Source organism: Scatophagus argus, chromosome 19 (genome assembly GCF_020382885.2).
Source record: "Scatophagus argus isolate fScaArg1 chromosome 19, fScaArg1.pri, whole genome shotgun sequence".
NCBI lineage: Eukaryota > Metazoa > Chordata > Actinopteri > Scatophagidae > Scatophagus > Scatophagus argus.
Window position 1 is genome coordinate 1127926 of NC_058511.1, and position 21264 is coordinate 1149189.

Consider the following 21264-nt stretch of genomic DNA (forward strand, 5'->3'; position numbering starts at 1 on the left):
TACCATGAAGCAGTTTGAATTGATAATATAGAATTCTTTTAGCTGTTGTGGAACTCCTTTGTAAGCCCTCCTGACTTAATTCAGCCTTTTTTCTTGACATTTTAAAGACAAGCAAGACACATCGGAGGGCAGTGAAGTCACAGGAGTCTCGCTGGACGAGAAGGATTCGTTCCCAGAAGGAGACATCGGTGTAACAGTAACACCAGTTTCTGACTCCTTCCTCACACCTCCAACAACTTCTGCGACAGTGTCTGAAGTGTCCTCACCCAGCCTGACTATAGACTCTGGACTCTTTGAGGTAGCAGAGCAGTCTGTAATCCCCTCTGCACCACAGTCCTCAGAGGACGAGAGTGCAGAGCCAGAGTCGGAGCAAAGTGAGCCAGCCGTCGTCGTTATCGATGAGGACTTGATAGAGGCAGAGCAGAAAGGGGGTGAAAGGCAAACCAGCCCGACGGCGGCTGCTGAAGACGTCATTGACGAAGCTGTAAAGGACCTTGCGGTGGAACTGGATCAGACTGACATACCAACCACAGAGGCCAGTGAGCTGCTGGATGAGGGGAGTGGCTTCTCACCTGTGGAGGAGGTACACACAACCACCCCACCTCCAGGGAGATACCTGACCACACCCTCCATGACCACAGCCAGCCAGGGCAGGGAGCTCGTGGTGTTCTTCAGCCTGCGTGTCACCAACCTGAACTTCTCCGAGGACCTCTTCAACAAGACATCTCTGGAGTACAGATCGCTGGAGAACACCTTCTTAGACGTGGTGAGTAGGAAAACAGAAAGCTTAAGTACATAAATGAGAATTATGGCAAAAGACCGAAACACTTTTGGTGAGTGGCACATTTGAATTTAAAAGCATTTTGATGTTCTTCGTTCAGGATGTGAGTGTTGGTGAGAATGGCTTTCTCAAGGCACGACTGCAGATGAATCGATGAAAGAAATCTTCAGCCAGAGCTTATGCCAGGCTACAGCAGTCTTTAGGAGTTTGATATGTTATTGATGTGCTTTGGGAGGGACAAGGTTAAAAACAACTGAAAACATGTCAAGCAACTAAAATGGAACAAACTTGTTATTTCTGAAACTTTGCTGTCAGTTGGGATTTATGATATATCTCATTAATATATCAGAAAATCCTCTCAAAATGCAAATAATTCAGCATTTTCTAACCTCAGTTTTGAGTCTTGAGACATGCAAGAAAACAAGTAAAGCCTCGGACAATGAAAGTGTGTGACCTTCGCCTCTGAATTTCATTATGACTTGATGGGTAAAACGGAAAGACAATTAATTAACATGAGCAGCTGCTCTGTTCGTTTGTAGCTTCGATTTCATTGTGGAAGAGTTCACTAGAAGCCCTCAGAGTCAGACCTGCAGCTCGTTGTGTTGTTAATGGATACCTTTTGATTACTTTAAATGAACGGAGGAAGTGAGAGAATAATTTCAAGCTCAGGTGGGCACAAGACAGCCTTCATTTCACTACAAACAATGACTCGACTCAGTTGACGAGGCAGGGAGAATGAGACGACACTGCTGTGAGTTCGTGTGAATTTAGTGAGAGAAACACTAACAAACTGCAGACGGCTGCAGCGTTTCACAGGCCACCTAAAGTCTGTTTAATTGGGTTCGTTTAAGTGTGAAGGTAACAATGACTTTATTTGTTTACGGCTTCATTATCAGATTGTCAGCAGCTGTCGACTTCCTTCTGACTCTGATCTCTTCTGTGTTGCTCGGCCTACATGCTCAGTGGGATGCTCACACACATGCTCCTTTTTACTTAGCTTTTATGATTCCTGGTTACCCTCCTTTGAATGCACTCGTCCCTAAACAAGTATAAAAACCCCTTCAATCAGCTGCCCGGCAGCAGCTTAATTTAGATGCTTTTCTTTTGGCTGCCTGCACTCAGCCAGTTTGAGTCATGTGGACCAGATTGGAGGCTCGGTGCTTTCTCTGCTTTAGAAAATGTCCCCTGAGCCACATTTAAAGATTTAAAACCATGAGAATAAGTGTCTGGCAGGACATTAAATAGGGCAGTAACTAATAATCTCACTCGTTATTCCAACTGTTATTTTCTCAGTTAACTGTTTGGTTATTTAAATATCCTATTATAATTTTTAAACTGACTGTTGTGTGATGGATTTCCTTGATATCAATTTCATCTGCGCTTTAACCCCTGTTGGAATATCTGCTAAGTAGAGAGTGGCATTTATATTTAATGTGTTATATTTTATCTCTTCAGGCTTCAAATAAGAAATTTTATTTCACATCCATTTATTAATTCTTTTCTCAAGCTGTGTTTGTATTGACTGTGATAAATCAGTTTCTCTGTTGTGGACGTGTTTAGCGGCTGTAAGTCACCAGTAAATCGTTTGTTCTGGGACGTTCCCACTGGCTGCTGTTCGGAGGCCATCGTTCTGCCAGTAAGCTCCCACATGTGAATGTTAATCAAGCTGGGAAGGATCACTCGATAAATACAGCACATCTTAAATAGAAATCAGTCGGAATTTGTGCATACTTGTAGCCTTGATTCATCTCCACATTTATCCTGCATTCAGGCTATAAACAGGCCAAGAAGATGAAGAAGAGCTGTTTAATTCACTTGTGCTGAGGCTTTCAAACGTTAAGCAGGACTGTGAATGTGTCCATGAAGCTTATTGTTTGTGTTTGTTATCACTGACTCAAACTAAAAGTATAAAAATGTCAATATTCCTAAAATACTGCTGAAAAGCCAGTGCAGAAGTATCTCAGTGTGCCTTCAGCTGGTCTACATGTCTTGTGTCCCTCAGCTGTGACTGTGAATGAGCACCTGAATTCAGAAGTGGGTTAAGTTGCAGGTAGTTCAGCTGTGATGCGGCGACACGACGTAGCGACGGCGATTTTAATTCCTGTTCCTCTGCTGTATGTCACGTTATCTGATTCACGTCTCTGTCATCGACGCATTGAGTGAGTCTTTGTGTCCTGCTGACTGCTTTAACGCATCTGTGGCCGGTAACCATGGAAACAAAAGTGATGCTCTGTTGTTACGTCAAAACTGACCACAAACACCGGATGACGTTTTGAACACGCATCATGTTTTTGCAATGAAATGGAAGAAAGAAAGCTAAATTATATTTTAGAAGAAACATGCAGGTGTATACAGTACAAACTGTTGGAGGAAGGGATCAAATCTTTGATGTGAGGAAAATTACTGCAGTATTCATATCAAAATATACTTAAATAATAATAAACAATAATGCATCATTGATTTATATTTTGTATTAACAGTCTGAATCCGTAAAGTAACCAGTTTTCATTTTCTTCACCAGCGTGATGTTAATGTCGTTATTATGGATGTTTTCATATGTTTTCATTGGTAAAGTGATGTCACATCAAACTGACAGTTTTGACAAGGAAAGAAGCAACACCTTACCCTCCAGCGCACCCTAGAGGCCAAACACGTGATCTGTTTGAACCAAACGGAAACCAGACGGCACGTCATCCGCTCTGCCTGTTGTGGCGGCTTCTCGGCCTTCGGGGTTGGTGTTAGGACGTCTGTTGGGCAGGACACATCCATGTATACACACTGTGGTAACATGTGACCCAGACCACCTCTGCATGTGGCTCCCAAATGGGTCCTCATTGTGTCCTGGGTGCGTTCAGAGCTGGATGTTAATGCCAGGTCTTAGCAGAGCCTCTGTGTCCTTTAATATGCTGCTGCTAAACGCTGACAGCAGTAGAAAATGAAACACAGCAATTATCACATGAATAGAGAATATTGGCTCGGGCCTTTATATTTGGCCCCCCAAAAGCTCCAAGTCCTTCAGAGACCCACACTCTGTGAATAGACTGAACTCTTCATTTTGCTGAAGGGTTTTGTTAACTGCATCAGTGGAGCTAATCATGTACAGCCATATGGGAATTACAGAGACAAAATTGTTGGGCGTTCAGGTTTTGTTTTTTCAGTTTATTTGGTGCTGTGCAGGGCTGCAGTGTGTGTGTGACCCACACTGGATTTTTGAAGATCTCAGTTTGTTGATGTTGTGTCTTATTTTGACAGAAGAAATGAGTGAAGGAAACTGATGGCTGAATCGAACCGAATCAAACAAACAAAAGCGGCCGTCGGCCAACGGAGCGAGCGGCGTGATGCTACACTGCACCTCCGCCGTAAACAACATAATCACATCAGTGGCCATCGCTGCCAGTACCGCTTAGCGTTTATCATGTCAAGACACACACACACACAAGCCCCTACAAAATAAAGTTCCTGTCGCTGCTTTCATGCAGAAGTGACCATAAACAGTAAAAATACTGGATCAGTTACAGTTAATTTCGAATGAACCCCCAAAGTGCTGCTGCCTGATGTTTCACACAGACACGATCTCACAATTAAAATTTAAAAAGAACAAAATAAATAGATACTCTCCTAACCAAGTGTGTGTGTTTGAAGTCAGCTCAGCCTCTGACTGCACTCATCACTCATCACTCACCAGTCAGAAGTTGTGTTTGTAGTGGTAAATTAAAACTGTTAAAATGTTATTTTAAAAATTTGATTTGCTTTCTGTTTGAACACAAACTTAAGAACCACTGACAAATAGAAATATTTTGTGCTCCTGAACTCTAAAGAGATGGAATTTCTTGATGTTTTCCATTATAAATGAATCATCCATGAATATGGATTATGCAGCCAGCCTTGGTGGAGGTGTGTGTCCTGGCTTTAAAGAGACAGTTATATATGTTGGAATGAAGAAGTTTGATTTATTGGCTGTTTCATAGCGACCTAACAGAGAAGCATCAGATGATTTATGAGTTCAGTTGTTTATGAAAGAAGAGATTAAGTGAAATTTAAACTGCATTGAGATGTTGTTTTTACTTCTTGCCTTTTCTTTAGTTTCTGCTGTTTGTGTTCTTTGTGAATGTTTTGTGATGTCTGAAAAACTCACTCAGGTTGGTCTGTAGTTTATAAAACCAGCGTGGTTGGCTTCTTTGTGTGAATGAACCTCCTATATATAAAAGATGAGGTGATTTGATAAATGAAACCAAACACTTGGTCATTAATATCAAATCAGCTGTCCCATGATTAACAGCTTCTGTCCTCTAAGGGATTCTCGGTCTCTTCTGTCTCCAGCTGCTGCCGTTCCTGCAGGCCAACCTGACGGGCTTCAAAAAGCTGGAGATTCTGAACTTCAGAAAGGGCAGCGTGGTCATCAACAGCAAGATGAAGTTCGCCAAGTCGGTGCCGTACAACATCACCGAGGCCGTCCACTGCGTCCTGGAGGAGTTCTGCTCCGCTGCCTCCAAGAACCTGCACATCCAGATCGACAGCCACTCTCTGGATGTTGAACCAGGTACAGTTCAGGATGGAGCAGCAGGTTCACTGGGGGAAATGTTTAGGAATGAGATTTCCCAGCACAAACGTGTCAGGTTACTGATCTGTCCCTCCAGCAACGTCACAGTCACAAGAACTGTCGCAGATTCTCAGGAAGCTTCTATCAGTGGGCAGATATTCACCTTGTTCGTTCACCAGCAGCAGTGACTGGGGATCATTACGGAGATGTGAGGTGTCAAATCCATGGAAGATGGACGACAAACTGGTTTGTAATTTAAAACTGACTCGTGCTGATTAACGGGGCTCGGCAGGCAGACGTGTCGCTCCATCAGGAGCACCTCAAAATGCACAGCAGGCAGCGATTCTAGAAATTATCATAACATCTTAGTTCTAATAGTAAGATCAATCGGCGTAGGAGGAACCTGTGGCTGATCAGCCCTTCAACTGTCGGGCACAAACAGTTCACTTATTTTATTATAAAGGAGCTTACTTTTGTTTCCCCGACACAAACGGGGAATAAATAACAGAAACACCAGCCATCTGTGAGATTAACGGTGTTGAACATCAGCCTTTTGCTGGTACATCTGGGCCTAAATTCAACTCAAATCTGCAGAATATCAGCAGTTTTTCTCAGAAATATAATCCAACTTGATTCAACTTGTTAATCCATTAAAGGAAGTTAATTATAAAGCTGTTATTCATGCTTCTTATTAATCATTATTCTGTGTGGAGAAAAGGGCTCTATGGTCACTTTTACTCTGAACGTTATTTTCCTCAGAATATCTAACATGCAACTTTTATCTCTGTTGACCCTTACAGCACACAGTTGAATTGTTCTAACTTCACACTATGGAACAAAACCTTTGAATGTCTTTAAGCTCCTCATTCATTTTGCATGTGCAGTACAGTGATGTCTCATGATGTCTCTTCATGTATATGATGAAACACAGCAGCTTCCTCTAATAAGTCCCACTGTTGTGCCAGCCGCCCTGCTTTGTATGTGTCTCACACATTACAGGCTTTGTGCTGGAATATTCTGTGCAGATGAGATGCGGGCGAAGGAGTGCGGAGATCACAAACACATTCAAATAGACTCAGTAATTAGGTCTATATGTCAAATCCACCAGCACGCAGTGGGATTGTCGCGGACACTGCGGCGCTGCAGGCGTAGTGATGAAGATGAGAGGTGAGCGGCAGCGAGGAGAAGTGATGCTGCAACGTCTTTGTCCTCGCCGGCGACTCGCTGTGCTTCAGCTCGGCCTTAGATGGGCATCGGGTTTTTGCAGAAACAGTTGTGCTGTGACGATTAAACACTCTCAGTGCTGTAATGTGCAGTCAGCCACAGACGCCTCCGGAGAGCTCACTCACATAAATGTTGTCAAGTCAGTTGTATTTATGTAGCTGGAGGAAAAAAGTGAGAATTTTACAGAATGCGGACGACGTGGTGAAGGGGAGTGGAATCCTGAAGAACATCCACTCGACGTGACGCAGGCACAAACGTTCTCAGACGAGGTCAAGTTTTAAAGTTTGACTTTGGATCTTGGAAACAGCAGCTGACAAAATGTTCTCCCACAGCTCCTGTCAGTTACCTCAGACACGTCTGTGGTGCTGCTGCACTGCAGGTTTCATGGTACTTATACAGATACTGATGTGTCAGAAACAGCTGATTGCCCGACTCTTGAGACTTTCTATGTGTTGACCTCAGCAGACACACCCTGACTGAAACACACACGTGTGTGTGTGAGACTTAGAGCTACACTGATGGATACTGACCACACACTGGGGCATCACACGCTGTACATTTCATGCATGAAACCCTGGAAACATGCTAATTTCCCAGGAGTGAATGTGGCGTTTAGTCTCGGAAGCCGTCCACGCCGGCGGCTAAATCTCACATTTCGATGCAGACCAGAAGCTGAGGATCTCATTAAAATCAAACACTCCTGAGCACCTCCTGGAGAGAGGAGGGTGGTTAGTGGGAGGCGCAGGCGCACACCTCATGAATACTAATGTCGCTGTCTTCCTCCTCTCCTCGCAGCCGATCAGGCCGATCCCTGCAAGTTCCTGGCCTGCGACGAGTTTTCCCGCTGCGTGGTGAACGGCCGGACGAAGGAGGCTCAGTGTGTGTGTGAGCCGGGCTTCCTGTCGGTGGACGGCCTGCCCTGTCAGAGCCTGTGTGTCCTGCAGCCGGACTACTGCCGAGGAGGAGAGTGTCACATAGTTCCCGGACACGGAGTCCTGTGCAGGTAAGTGTGGGCATACGGGGCTTGTCAGCGTGCACACGGACAAACAGTCTGCAAAAACCTGCAAACGGGGCTCATTTGGAGTGAGGTTCATCCTCAGTGTGGAGGAAAAGCTTCTCCTCATTCAACATCAGCACTGAAGCTGCAGCAATCAGTGTTCTTATACTGAAGAATGACAGCAGTTTTAGTGTCCCTGAGCTCATTGTTTTGGTTTTACAGCTCAGAAATTTACTGCTTTGCTTCAGTCTCGCAGGTCTCATTAACCTCCTTTATAGTAGACAAGAAGCTCTGATTAACGGACTGTACACGAACTGCACAGCACCAAACAGCAGCCAAAAAGTTAGAGACGGGCTGGAGAGAAGCCTCGTGTTTCCCTCAGGAGGTGAGGGCTTTATAAGGTGGCTGGTGTTGATGTCCTCCTGGAAACTAAAGCCCTGCGTGCTGCACACGTCACTGTTCCACTGGTGAGATTTTCCACTGTAAAATGTCGCCAAACTTTCTGCTAACATCAGCCGACACTCAGTCGGTTCTTCTTCACGGCTCTAAAACAGCAGTTCACAGTGGCAGCACAGCACGACTTGCTGCATGCTTGCTGTCTCAAAGCGGACGTTTTGTCCCAGCAAAACTACTTCAGTGTCTGCTGTTCGTGTTGGCTTCGTGTGCAGTAGGGTTAGGGTTAGGGTTAGGGTTAGCCCGTGCGGCCGTGTGCAGGTTTCAGAGGTACTAAATGACGGGGATTTTCTGCATGGGCTCGTGTTGGTGTTGGTATCGTAACAAAATCAATTTGTGCTGCTTCAATAATCTCACCACTCAAACCAGCTGCTGCAAAATAAATAATGAATTCCTCAAAATACAATAATGGATAAGCTGCTGACTTACTGTATTCATGTGCTGTGAGGCTTTCGTTCTGAGGGTCATTATTTATTTTCCTCCTCAGGAAGCTTTTCATGCTAATAGAACTGAACCTGCCTGCATGAAACGTGATTTATTAATGTAGTTTGTCAGTGATTCTTATTAAAAAGACCAGGATGTCCCAGTTTTCAACAGCTCTGTTACTGGAGATCAGGTTTTACAGAATTTCATCATTCAGCTGATGCCTAATATTCAGCAAACTATCAGAACAGAAGATGTGTTCAGGCTGTGTTTAGCGTAGGGGGAAAGCTGAGGCACACGGCCCATCAGGCTGGTGGAAGTTCTGCTCCAAGTGTGAGCTCACTGAGCGGTTTGAAGGTTCACTTAAAGTTTTGAATGTCGGCTTGAAATTTCAGCTGCCCACAGCGTCAGTTCAAAGGACATCAGCACACCAGTCAAACACTCGGTGAATACTGAGGCTCACTGAGTGTGAGCCGGATCACATGCACAGCTTCTCTGTCCTGTACAGAGTTTAATTAAAGTTATTTCCTGGGCTCTTTAATAAAGTGGGCAGTTTAGGGTCAGTTTACTGATGCTGTGTTCTGTCCAGCTCTGCAGTTCTACTGAAGACGTGCACCTTTCACAACACTGTTTCATGTTATTCTTATGGAACAGACAGGAGGAAAGTGTGCGTTTGCCAGCAGGGGATTAAACCACATTTGGTGCTGCAGTGAGCATTTGTGGCAGCAAGATGGTGTGTGTGTGTGTGTGTGTGTGTGTGTGTTGTCTCACATAAGACACACGCTACAGCAGAATAAGAGACAGGAAGTGGCTGTCAGCTCAACCTTTAATGACATCCAAAACAGAATGAATGCAGACATCGTTATCTGGATATGAAATGACTGATGTCAGGATATAAGATTCTGGTCATCTGAATTAATTGAAACACGTTTGAACACGTTTAGAGTTCATGAGCTGGTAAAATGTGACAGGAGGTTTGTGGTGCTCGACTTTTCCTCTGTCTCTTACAGACGAATCTGTCCGTCACATCTGCGGCCTTCGCACATTAAATCAACGCTAAGTTGATTTTTAACAGACAGAAGGCTTTTCTCTCCTTAACTGCACACTCACAGTGCGTGTCTTTCTGCTGCCAGAAAAATCTCATTTCAACCCGGTCAGACTTCGACTCGGAGACTCAGAGACTCGGAGACTCGGAGACTCAGAAACTCAGAGACCCTCTGAGAATTCCCATCATGTGGATCGTTGTCAAGATATTTTTATCTTATGTTATCTTTATGAGGCCTGTTGTGCTCTCAGGCTGGATGGTGGTGTTGCATCATTGACACAGAGACATACGATGTGTCTCCACTTCCTCCTGCTGCGCAAAAGCGAGAAGGTTCCCATACCGTTTAGAGCCTCTGCGGTCGTCGCAGGTAAAAGCTCAGCTCTGATTGGCCGTGTGGACGTGCGAGTTTTTGCCTCTCTTATGGCTGTGACGCACGTTTAAGCTAAGGAAGTTCTTCAAATGGGACCCACACTGGTTTTGTTCCTTGTGAGTATTCAGTTCATGCAAATGAACGAACAGCAGAGAAGATGAAGTTGGTCTCCTCTCTGAAATTTGAGGGAGCAGCAGCTTTCCCGTCTCGTCTGGGGATCGAAGGGGGTCCCAGGGGTGGCAGTCGTCTCGGATTTGCCAGCTGTCATTAACACTGAACCCTGTTTGGTCCAGTCCTGCGTCCACACCGGCCAGGAACAGGAGAGAGAAGCACAAAACAGACCCTGGAAGGTTAATACTGCAGAGCTGCTGCTTTTAATCTTTCTTGGCTGCGTGACAACACACAGAGCTGCTGCAACAAGCAGCACAATCATTTTGCTGTGAGATTCCCTCAAAACTCACTGAGAGAAAACCTCTGAGACTCCTGGAGTCCAAAACACAATCATTCAGGTTTGTCCTGCACCTCCGTGTGCCCCTGGTACTCCAGGTCAGGTTTTTGGTTTAGCTGGCCAGACTTGTTGTGGTTGGGCTGTGGACCAGGTCAGAGTTTGTGTCAGCTAACTGGGGCCTGGAGGTTTCTGTGTGGCCAGCAGGTATTACGAGGAGCTGATCCTCATCACAGACCGCAGAGGACCGCAGTGTGTTTGTGAAGCGCTCTTCTATTAATGAACGTGTTGGACAAACGTGGTTTCGGTCAGGTTTGACGATATGGGATCCAGTTAAGACTGTGCACAGCTGGCCTGTGGGCATCAGTCGGTTTGTGACCGGACTGTGATGTGAAGGCCAAAGAAGACGTCTCTTTGGCCTCCTGTTTTACATTTTATAGATGAAACCATTCATGTTAAAATGATGGTTAGATTAATCACTAAAGAAAGCAACTGAGACAAAGTCTGAATGTGGTTCGCGACCATCAGCAGCGTGTACACTGAGATGGCTTTCATGTTTGATCTGAGCTGCAGTATGAAGTCAGCATGTGTGACGAACACCTCACTGCATCCGTAAAGGCAAACTCATCCCCTGAAATGTACAATAAAAATGTTTAATGTGTCTGAAGCTTCACCGCCAGACGAGCTGAACACGTGCTCATTCTGAAGCCGAGCGCCAGAGGCTGCTCGCTTATTTAACCGTAAATCTGACTGAATAGTAATCACCAGTAATCATCTGAATGTGTTCGGGTTGCAGCTCGTCTGTATCTCAACACATTTTCTGTGCCGTCTTGTTCCTGAATCTCTCCTCGAAGCTCAAAGCAGAGTCCTCCCTCCCTCCACCCTCAGGCTTCAGGGTGGAGTTTCGTCTCTCCTGCTACATGAGCAGAGTCGCTGCAGCTGCAGTTTCATGTTCACACCTGCTTCATTTCTCTCTTTTTATAGGTACAACGACGGCTACTCCCTCCCGGGCCTGGCCAGTTAAGGAAATATATCCACTTGGACCAATACTACAAAAGGTAACGGGTCGGCGGCCGGCAGCGACGTTGTTCCGGTTAAGCCCCACTCGTGCAGTCGTGTGTTTCTGCTGGATAGAAGACGATCCGCACTCAGCAGGGCTGCGGTGTATAAATTAGAGCTGAATAAGGTGATAGTGATAGTCTGAAGATGCAGAGGCTGCCTGACAGTTCTCAAAGACCTGTGCATGTTATTATCCTCCTGTGATCATTTTATTCAGACAAATTGGTGGACTTTAATCCGCACCGCTAGTCTGAACCCAGATTGGTTCAGAGCTGCAGTGTGTTTAAGCAGACACAAAGCTGAACTGCATGTAATTAAACCTCCCTAAGGACGGCTGACGGCTGAGTGTCGAGACTGTTTTGGAGCAGAAACCTCCACTGATGGGTAAACACCAGGATTTGTCCCAAGTCCGCGTCTCGCCGCGGGCTGATTAGTCTGCTCTGCTGTGATCCTCTAATAGGGTCTGCAGGGCCGCCGAGCTGCGAAGGAGGCTCATGTTGCTCCCAACAAAAACATCTCTTCTTATTTAACAGGCAGGTGATAATATAGCGATGCTTTTTGGCCACCCAGGTTGTCCCCCAAAACAAACCAAAGGGTGATGCCTTTGTCCTGTCTGCGCACATTAAGACCTTCGTAAAGAGCCAGAAACCCGAGGAAGCAGCAGTCTGAATCCACATTTACAGCTTCAGTTACACTTCATTATACACGTCTTTAGTTTAATAACTTCCTGTCATGTAATTTGGCAGTAAATGTAGGGAATTGGTGCACTTCTGATTAATTAATTCCCATTAACTGCTAGTATTAAAAGCTGGGTGATTGTTAAGCATACAGCATTTATGGAGAATAATATTTCAAATAATGAATGATGATAAAAAGTGAGTTAAAGGAGGAACAGTTTTTTAAGGAAAATGTCTCTGCTTATAAACAACTAATTAAAGCTGAATCTCTGGTAAAGTCTTTGTTTTCTTTGTACTTAAAAAGAGCTGTCACATTTATCTTCATGGGGCTGCTCCTCAGGGTTCGGGCTCGGCCCCCGATGCTTCAGCACACCAAGACATTTTGGACAATGCTATGCTTCCAACTTTGTGGCAACAGTTTGTTGAAGGCCCTTTTCTATTCCAGCATGACTGTGCCCCAGTGCACAAAGCAAAGCTCCATAAAGACATGGTTGGATGAGTTTGGTGTGTTGGATGAGTCTGTTTCCTCTTACCTGGTGTGCCGTTTGTCCATCTAGATAGTTTTGGAGGTATCGGCTGGAGAGATCCGTCTTCTTTTGAACATCTTGGACAACAAAGACACTTGTGGGGCTCAAAGCGCTGCAGAGCTGAATTTAGGATGTGGTTAGCCTAGCTTAGCATAAGACTGACTTCCTTAATGTAGTCCTGCCATGCTAAAAAACACCTGAACATATCCCTGGTGTCATAAAGTAAGCCATTCTAGCCATTCCAGTCTTTGCTTGCTTCCAGCCGTTGCTTCCAGTCTTTATGCTAAGCTAAGCTAACTACACCCTGACTCTGTAAACAAAGAAAGGAAGTCAACAGGCCGATTTCCCATAGCATTAAACTATACCTTTAAACGTAACAATCGTGCCTTAACACCAGAGAAGTATATTGAATTTCACTTTCATAGAACCTGGTCAAGTTTGTTTTTGTCAGGACAGGAAAGCATCTGACAACAATATCAAAACAGCTTTAGTACCTTAACTTTAGGGACTTTGGAGAGACAAGAATTACAGTGTAGATCCCATCCCTGTGACCAGTAAACTGACTTTGACGCGTTAAATTGGTGGACTGCCCCTTTAATGTCGTGTCTCTTCCCCTGCAGACCCGATGAAACCGGACTCAGCTGCGGGAACTCTGGACTCGTCAAGCCTGCACTGTAAAAATCCAAAATGATGCTGAGCTGAAGAGACTTGAAGACAAACCCGTTCACTCCCAAAGGAGAAGCAGATTCAGGTCACTTTGAAAACTGTCGGTCCGCCAGCCGACCAACAGGAACCCAGACGACGACTCTGCGGCGTCGATCGGGCGGACGCTCATCGACCCTGGACTGTTTTCGTATTTGTCTCTGTGTTTCTGTAGTAAATAGGTTGGTTGCTGTTAAAAGTATGTCAGTCAATACGGAGTTAATTTGCAAGCTCAAATATGGAAATGACGAGGGCTCAGTGAACGCAGCAGAGCCTCAGCTGCCCACATCCTGTGATGACAGTCTCTCACTTATGACTGGGACTGAATATGAGGGTCACTCAGTGGACAAGTCCTAACGAATTGGCAAATGAGGCTGATAGTCCAGCTTCACAGCAATACAGTTTTGGGGCTCACAACCCTTTAAAGCTTATGACCCCTTGAAGTGCAGCATGGTGCACTCGAGGCCCCTCGGGGCCGTGGGTGACGCCGCCTTCAGAAGACACTCGTGAGCACACGTGAGAGCTCCACTGCTGGGCCGGCCGACCACAAGCGGCGACGTCAGTGATTTGGCAAACGAGCAGCCAGGTCATGTAATACAGGAAATGCAAAAGCGTAACGACAGAGGGAAAAAGATGAGGCGGCTGGGAATATTAACATTTTCTTTCTAATAACAGATCTGAGGAAAGTCTAAGACTCATCTGCTCCTTCTCTGGTTGGCTACGACCGAAACACGACGCTCAGGTGGACACTGGAGGTGCACTGATCGCAGTTTTCTTGGCCGATTCGGGTCTCTGGGGTTTTTTTGTGACCTGCTGACTCCCATTTTCTTTCTAAGAACTGACTGACAGCACATACAAACAAAAACCTACTTTGCTTCAGTACAGAATTTTACTTTCATAATTAAAGACTTCACATTTTCCTTTCAAAATAAAGCAAGTGGAAAGAGCTACAGATAATAATTAACTGAAGATGAGTTGCACACCCAACTTCATCTGACGTATTTTATCTTACCAAACAAAAGCAGGTGCATCACATTCATAACAAAACAGACGTCACTTCCGTCACTTTACAGGATGCTTGTAAACGCAGAGCTGCGGTCATTTGTCACATTTGTGAAGCCTCTTTTCTCAGCTGTGGAGCTGCTCACAGGCAGACGAGCCTGTTAGCTTTAGCTTTAGCTGCTTCTCCAAACTGGGCCCGTTCAGGTGAGGGGGGGAGGGAGGGGTTCAGGTGTCTGATGAAGTTTGTTGTTCCAAACGTTTTTGCCTTATGTGTATTACAAATTGCGAGCTTTATGTGTTCTTCCCTCATGGCAACTACTTGTTGGCGTGTAGCTGTGACGTAATGGCCTGCGCCGCTGCGCGTGCCACATGTGGCTCGGACTTGGAGACACGGGAGACTGACCGGCCGGTCTCCGATCCGAATCGAGCACGCTGAAAACCGGCCGGTCGATCAGTGCATCTCCAGTGGACACGCTGACCTTTTCCAGTGCGATTTGGTTTCGTGTGTTTAAGTCCCGGATGTCGGTACGTTAACGCATTTCCGTCTGTCCCTGCTCGGTTGCTTTTGGCTGAGACAGACTGAGACAGACACAGGAAAAAATCAAACAGGAAGGCAAACAAACGGCCTCTTCCAGTCAGCACGGCAGCATTTTGTGGCGGACATTTCAATGTGAAGCAAAACGGGAGGCTGACAGTCGCCTTCCTGGAGCCAAAAAGACCACATTAATTTGTACCCAAGTTAAAATAAACTTCTGTCTCCATGGTGTGTTCAGGGTCAGTGTATTTGAGGTCAAAGTCATGTTTAGGAGTGGCATCAAAGCTGTGCTTCACACAACTCGAACATTTAATTTATTCCTTACACGTGGAAGTTTGTCGTGGACCTCGTGATTCCCAACAGGCTCAACTCAGGCTCCATTTACAGGCTTTGTAAAGAGTTTCCATCCACACCCCAATGTCACAGTGAATCAGGTCTCCAGCTCGAGGAGCTTCTCTTTGAGCAGGGGCAGTAAACGGAGTATTTCTGTGCAAATGGACCCTTTTGTGAGCCGTTAGATCCTCACACGGTCACCACTTTCTCTTGTACACTTCATGTAAATAAATCATCGCTGTTCACTGACTCAGATCTGCTTTTGTTGGTTTCTGCAAACTGTATTTTTCTTATTGAAACTGTTAAACGAGTCTCATGATCGGTAGTCGAAAATACAAACTGTGTTGAATAAATGATGTCATTTGTCGTTCATGACACCAGACTGCAGTGAAAGAAAGAGCAGAGAGGTGAGTGAAACATGGAATGCATTTATTCATCTGTTAGGAAGATCAGCGTTAGAAAGACGACAGTGGACAAAGGCAGTGCTTCCCGAGGAACGACTGTAATGTGTGGAGAGCAACCGGTCAGAGCAACCAGGCAGAGCAACCGGGCAGAGCAACTGGTCAGAGCAACCAGGCAGAGCAACCAGGCAGAGCAACAACTCTGAGGAAGTAGTTTGAGGGTCATCACTCACACTGAGGTCTAAATGGTGGGCAAAGCTCCACATGTGGCTGCTTTACACTCGGCATTAACACGCATCGAAACAGACACGAAAACTGGGATCTGTGAAATATTCTGTCAAAGTCACTGAACCTGAGCTGATCCAGCTTTAAGAGTTTGTGGTTTGAAAAGGTTTGAAAACACAGATAATCAAGCACCACACAGTCCAAACTAAAACTCTTTCCATTCAGGATAAATCAGAAGAAACTGACGACGACACAGGATTTAAAACTGGATAAATGTGGTTAAAATGAGGTTTTTTTTAGACGTCTAAGTGCAGAACCCGAGTGGATATCCACACAGTTACTTGATACTGACATGTGGTCGTTATGCATTATCACATCCTTTGACCTGCGAAGCACCAAATCAAACTTTTGCTGTGTTGCTTCAGCGCGTGTGATTTCAGGCCTGCCTTCCTGCGTGTTAATGCCGTCAGTAAAGGCAGTCAGCTGATCTGCGACGCGCTTTCAGACCCTCGCAGTCACCTTTCTGCTGTGCACAGGAAGTGGAACAGAGAGCTCAGGAACAAAGTGGGCAGCAGGTGAAGACAGAAGGTGAAGCGTCGCAGCAGATTGTCTGTTTTCACGCTCAGCTCAGCTTGTGTGATTTATTGCTTCTGCTGATGATCCCGAGCTGCTGAAGTGGAAGAAATAAACTTTTATATTCCAGTTTGAATATCGCTGTCGGATGCGTTTACTGCACGTCCCGCACAGAAAACATTCAGTGTATTACATCAGGGTATGGTACAGTTAATGACGTGCATTTTCAGACGCTTCCTGGTTCAAACCACCACGCAGAGCAACTTGTTTTTCAGAAGGACCTCCGTGAAAAAACGTGAGGCTGCCTTCGAGTCACTGCGATGACAGATGAGGTTTCTCTCCGTGAAAAGATCAAATTTGAAGATGGGAGGTTTTTTTTTTCTTTTATTTTGTTTTTCGTGTTTTCTCGGCGCTGATCTGTCCTCAAACAGCACAAGAGGACTTGCATCTCAGCGTTTGCATAATTATTTCACATTTTCTGCTTCGCTTGATAAACAAAAGCTAATCACAGAGCTGAATCATGGCTGTGGCCAAAAGCCCCAAAAACAAACAAAAAAACCCCAACAACCCAGGAGAGATTCGTGTTTCGAGCCTCAGACGCTTTCTCTCATTAGCTTCACACGTTAATTACACGTCATGAGAAGAAAAGAGGAATGACTACATGAACAAATCAACGAGGTCTCAAATTACATTCGGCTGGAAAGACCAAAAGGTAAAAAGCGTTTATTAGCAAATATCTGACTGAATTAAGGGCGCTCGTGCAGCTCGGCGAGCTCGTGGGTTTCGCCCCATAAGAGCCACATGAGGACAACGTAAACAGCAGGTCTAAAGTCGGACGCGGACCACCAGCTAGCCGTTAAGATGGAAGCCACACACCAGTAAGACTGATAATCAGGAATGCATAATAATAATAATTACAAAGGAATTCAGTTTTCTTGCTTGGTTGAACCAAAGAACAAAGTCCCACCTGTGGCAATGAAACCCTGTTAGAGTAGCGTTAAGGCCTCGTCGTTAGACATGTGACAGAGAACAGATCTCCCCAGAAAAACAACCACATGCGTTAATTTAGAGTGATTTTCCTGCATAGGGTTCACCGCAAAACCTCCCTGCGCTCGCCCCGTCTCCAGGAACCCAAAGCCAGCTAGAACAAAGAAAAATAAACGACACGGCAAGAAAAACAAAAGGACAGCGAAGAAAAATGGCCGAAAGCCGGTCAGAACCTGGTGCGCTGCGCTCAGACGCCATCTGTGTTAGGTAGCTGGTGCATTTGTCCCTTTGTTTGCAGTGAGAAGCCCCGGGCCCCGTCACTTGAACATGCTCTGCAGCATCGCCGTGGCGTAGGTGGGCCGCGCCTGCCGGCTCTCGATGGCGCTGCGCAGGTACTGGATCCCGCCGCAGCGCTCCCAGATCTCCTCGAACTGCCGGGGGAGGATCTCGGCTCCCCTCTTCCTCGACAGGCCCGTCTCCTCCAGACTCAGCTCGCACATCTCCATGTCGTCCTTTCCTGTCGACGAGGAAATAAGACTGAGGGTTAACCTCACAACACCCGAAGGCTTAATCAGCGTGGAAGAGTCCGGAAACTGCAGCTGAGCTCAGCACATTCAAACGAGCAGCAGGTTTTCCATGTTATAAACTAACATGTCAACATATTCACACCCCAAACACAGCACAACGAGAGCGTCACACCGGCGGGACTTCCTCCGGAGAAAATCTCATAAATAAAGACAAGAAGTTACTGTGCAGATATAAAAGCAACAGGTGACTTGATGCCTGGTCAAACGGTCTGACGGCGGGCGAATTCTGCCGCCTCGTTTAGGAAAATGTTCTCAGTTTGATTCTTTGGACACGCTGAGGATTGAAAACTTTGTGTCAGGACACATTTAGGCGCCTGCCTTGTGATTTCCTCTTCGTCACAGAGGAGGCTTTGACGAGGAAACGTCCTGAGCCACAACAGAGCAGATGGCGGTGATGGAGGGGACTGAAGCCTGGCGGGCGGCAGACGACGACACTGTGGCTCTTATAAAACTCAGGTGTGTCCCAGACCAGCAGGAGTCGAGTCTTGACTTTGAGATGAGATCACTTCCAGTCAGGCTTTCTAAACAGCTACTTGGCTGTGGTTTCTCCTGATGTTGCACTTGAGATCAGAACTGATCCAAAGTCAGTGTTGCACATGAGGGTCACTGGACTTTGTTCTGATCCTGAACTCAAACCGCAGGAGCGCGAACACGCCGAGCGGCGGCAGGTCACGTTGAGTCGGGATTCCACAGTGCATCTGCAGGAGCGACAGGTTCAAGCTGTGCGTGTTACGATGACTCACCCACGAACTGCTGCCGTCTGAACACCGACTGCTTTCTGATCGCCGACCACACGACGTGCGGCGCCACGGTTTCAGAAACCCAGACCTCGCAAACACCCACAGACGACCGAAATCCTCCAAGTCAAACAGAGTGGAGGAAACCTCTGGTGGGAGCCGTGAGGTTTGACTCATCAGCGCGCGCACACACACACACACGCCCAGACAGACGGGTAAACAAAGCAACTGGATTTTGCTGTAAATGCTGTGTTTTGGCTCGTCATTCGGAGCATCGGCAGTCATTTCACAGCTTGATGAGATGCAAACGCAGCTGCTTTCATTTGTTTGGTCTGAGAAGCAGGCAGAGGAATTTCTTTTCGTGTTAAAGCTTTGACCTTGTTGTTTTCCTCTGAACACATCACAACAGTGATGCTACCTGACTGAACCAGCACATCCGTCACAGTCACGTTCTGGTGACAGTTGAGGAGATGAAATTCTGCTCGGTGATTCACATCGGACGTCCCGCGCAGGACAACTAAAAAACAAAAGCCTGATATTCTTTATAGCTGCCGGGCGGCGAACGTCTCGACTGCTTTATGACCGGAGGTGATGATGACTGCTGCTCGGCCACAGATTCCTGAACGTTAGCTAAAGCGGGCCGATGACGAGTGGCTTTTCGACCTCTTGTCCCTCCCTGCCACCAATCGCGGCCCTCCGTTTCTTCTTCTGTCCGGTTTGTGCCACTCTCCTGCCTTCTTCCATCCTCTCTATTCCCCACAGCTTCTTGTAATACTTTCAAAAACAAGACAGTTAAAGTTTAAGGAAGGATGTGTTCATGTGCTCTGACGTGCTGCTAACGTTAGCGCACCAGTTCCTCGCCGTCACACCAGTCATCAGCTAACTAACTTAACTAACTGAAGCGGGTTAGCACAGGGACAAAAAGACTTGTTCACCACAAGCTAACTGCAGCTGATAACCTGCTGGACACAATCAGCATCGTGCGTCCATCATGTTCAGGTCTCCTGTAAGCCTTCTTATTATTACTAAAAAGAAGTCAGCCGAGGTTTCAAACATCATCGCACACGCAGCGTTAATTAGCTAGCAATGACTTTGATTTCATTGTCTCCAATATAACTTTAGTACGTTTTTCTGCTTGTCTCATGTGTCTTTTCCTTATTTTGTAAAAGAGTTTAAAGGGAGATGGAAACACAACAATCATCAGCTTTCAGTCTTCCTAAATCCGTCCTCACTTCCTCTTCCTGTAAGTTCCTTCCTGTCTCGATGCTGTACTGACCTGCCACCAGCAGGATGGGGTGTTTGTCGGGATGCAGCTCCATCTGCCTGGCGATCCAGGGCCCGTCGAAGTGAGCGTACCACCAGCCTTTCTTCTTGTTCTGGGGGTCTTTGTACTGGTCACCCGGCCGGATGAACGGGATACGGAAGTAGCGCTGCTGTCGGCTCATGGCCGCCTCGTACTGCCGGGCCGGGATGGGCGGGGCCGGGTTCTGCTGGGCTGTTGATTGGAAGGAAGAAAAGTTAGGCTTCTTCTACAGATGACAGCAACCAATCAGCAGTCAGGGACCATGTCTACATGCAGCCTGGGGTCAGTTAAGGGGACAGACGGTCAGTGATCACGTTAGCGACCTGTGGGCTAACTTACGACTGTGGCCTCCTTCAGAACACAATAAAACAGTTGAGCGTGACGTGCTGCGTTTCCTTGTGATGTAAGACAAGCTAACCAGCCGCCTGCTTTAGCCTCATGTTTACTGAACAGACATCAGCTCCATGTGACTCAGCGCCACACAGCTAACAAACACATTGACAAAATGTCTGATACGCCTCTAAAGGAGAAGTTCATGCAGGTCTTAGATAATTTAGGTCACATTTCCATTCAGTCACAGCAGTGGACTGCTTGTCTTTTTAACAGCTGCTCTTCACAGGCTGTAAACGCCACAGAGCCTGAACTGTACGCAGTCTGCCAGGTCAGCTTTAAACAGGTCCCCATTAACTCACTGCATGTAAACATACAGCCCCGCCGTGCTGATCCGGGATCAGGTTTGAATACGCTCCCTGGTCTCCATGTGGAGGTGCAGTCCTGCTGTTAGAGGAGGGCCGGCACAGACCGCAGCAGAGGGAGGAAATCAGCGAGACGTGAAGCGTGCCAGATGTTTATGGAGGGTTTTGCACACTCATGTCAAACATAAAACATAAACTATTTGCATCTTTCTACAAAGTGGAGCGTGAAATACGAATCTACAGGAAGCTTCTCTAAGGCATAAAGAGACTCGAGCTGCAGCTTGTTGAATCGGCCCTCTGCAAACATTCATCTTAATAAGTCATTTGATCTTGGATTCAGTTTTAAAATCGACATAGTTGGCGTTTTTCCAATGCAGCTCAGCTTTTTGAAAGAATTATTTGTCTTATTTCCTTATTATAGTCCACGTTTCTAAAGCAGAAGAATCGAAACGAGAGAACTTCTTTAAAACCGAGTCCAAGACTTTTCACTTGTTAAAATGAAGCTTTGCAGCTTCTGAAAAGGCGCCGTCACACCACCTCCCAACAACCAATGAAAGACCAGCCCGTCTGGGTCAGGAGAAGCAGCAGAAGTTAGAGAAACTCTGCAGAGAAGCACTCCAGCTGAACTCCCTGCAGGTGAGTC

General features: G+C 46.2%; 2 protein-coding genes across 2 annotated transcripts in view; one reads left to right on the forward strand and one right to left on the reverse strand.

Moving 5' to 3' along the window:
- The window catches only part of LOC124050930 (interphotoreceptor matrix proteoglycan 2-like), a 31076-nt gene extending 17800 nt beyond the window's left edge, over positions 1–13276 (forward strand). Inside the window, exons 12-15 of the mRNA XM_046373917.1 lie at positions 108–766; positions 5102–5321; positions 7341–7548; positions 13162–13276. Of these exons, the coding sequence (XP_046229873.1) occupies positions 108–766; positions 5102–5321; positions 7341–7548; positions 13162–13219 (1145 nt within the window). The 3' untranslated portion in view covers positions 13220–13276. The remainder of the gene's footprint in view (positions 1–107; positions 767–5101; positions 5322–7340; positions 7549–13161) is intronic.
- Positions 13277–17003: 3727 nt separating this feature from the next.
- myo6a (myosin VIa) overlaps positions 17004–21264 on the reverse strand; it is a 79508-nt gene continuing 75247 nt past the window's right edge. Inside the window, 3 exon segments of the mRNA XM_046374000.1 lie at positions 17004–17637; positions 17640–17816; positions 19900–20118. Coding sequence (XP_046229956.1) covers positions 17378–17637; positions 17640–17816; positions 19900–20118 — 656 coding nt within the window. The 3' untranslated portion in view covers positions 17004–17377.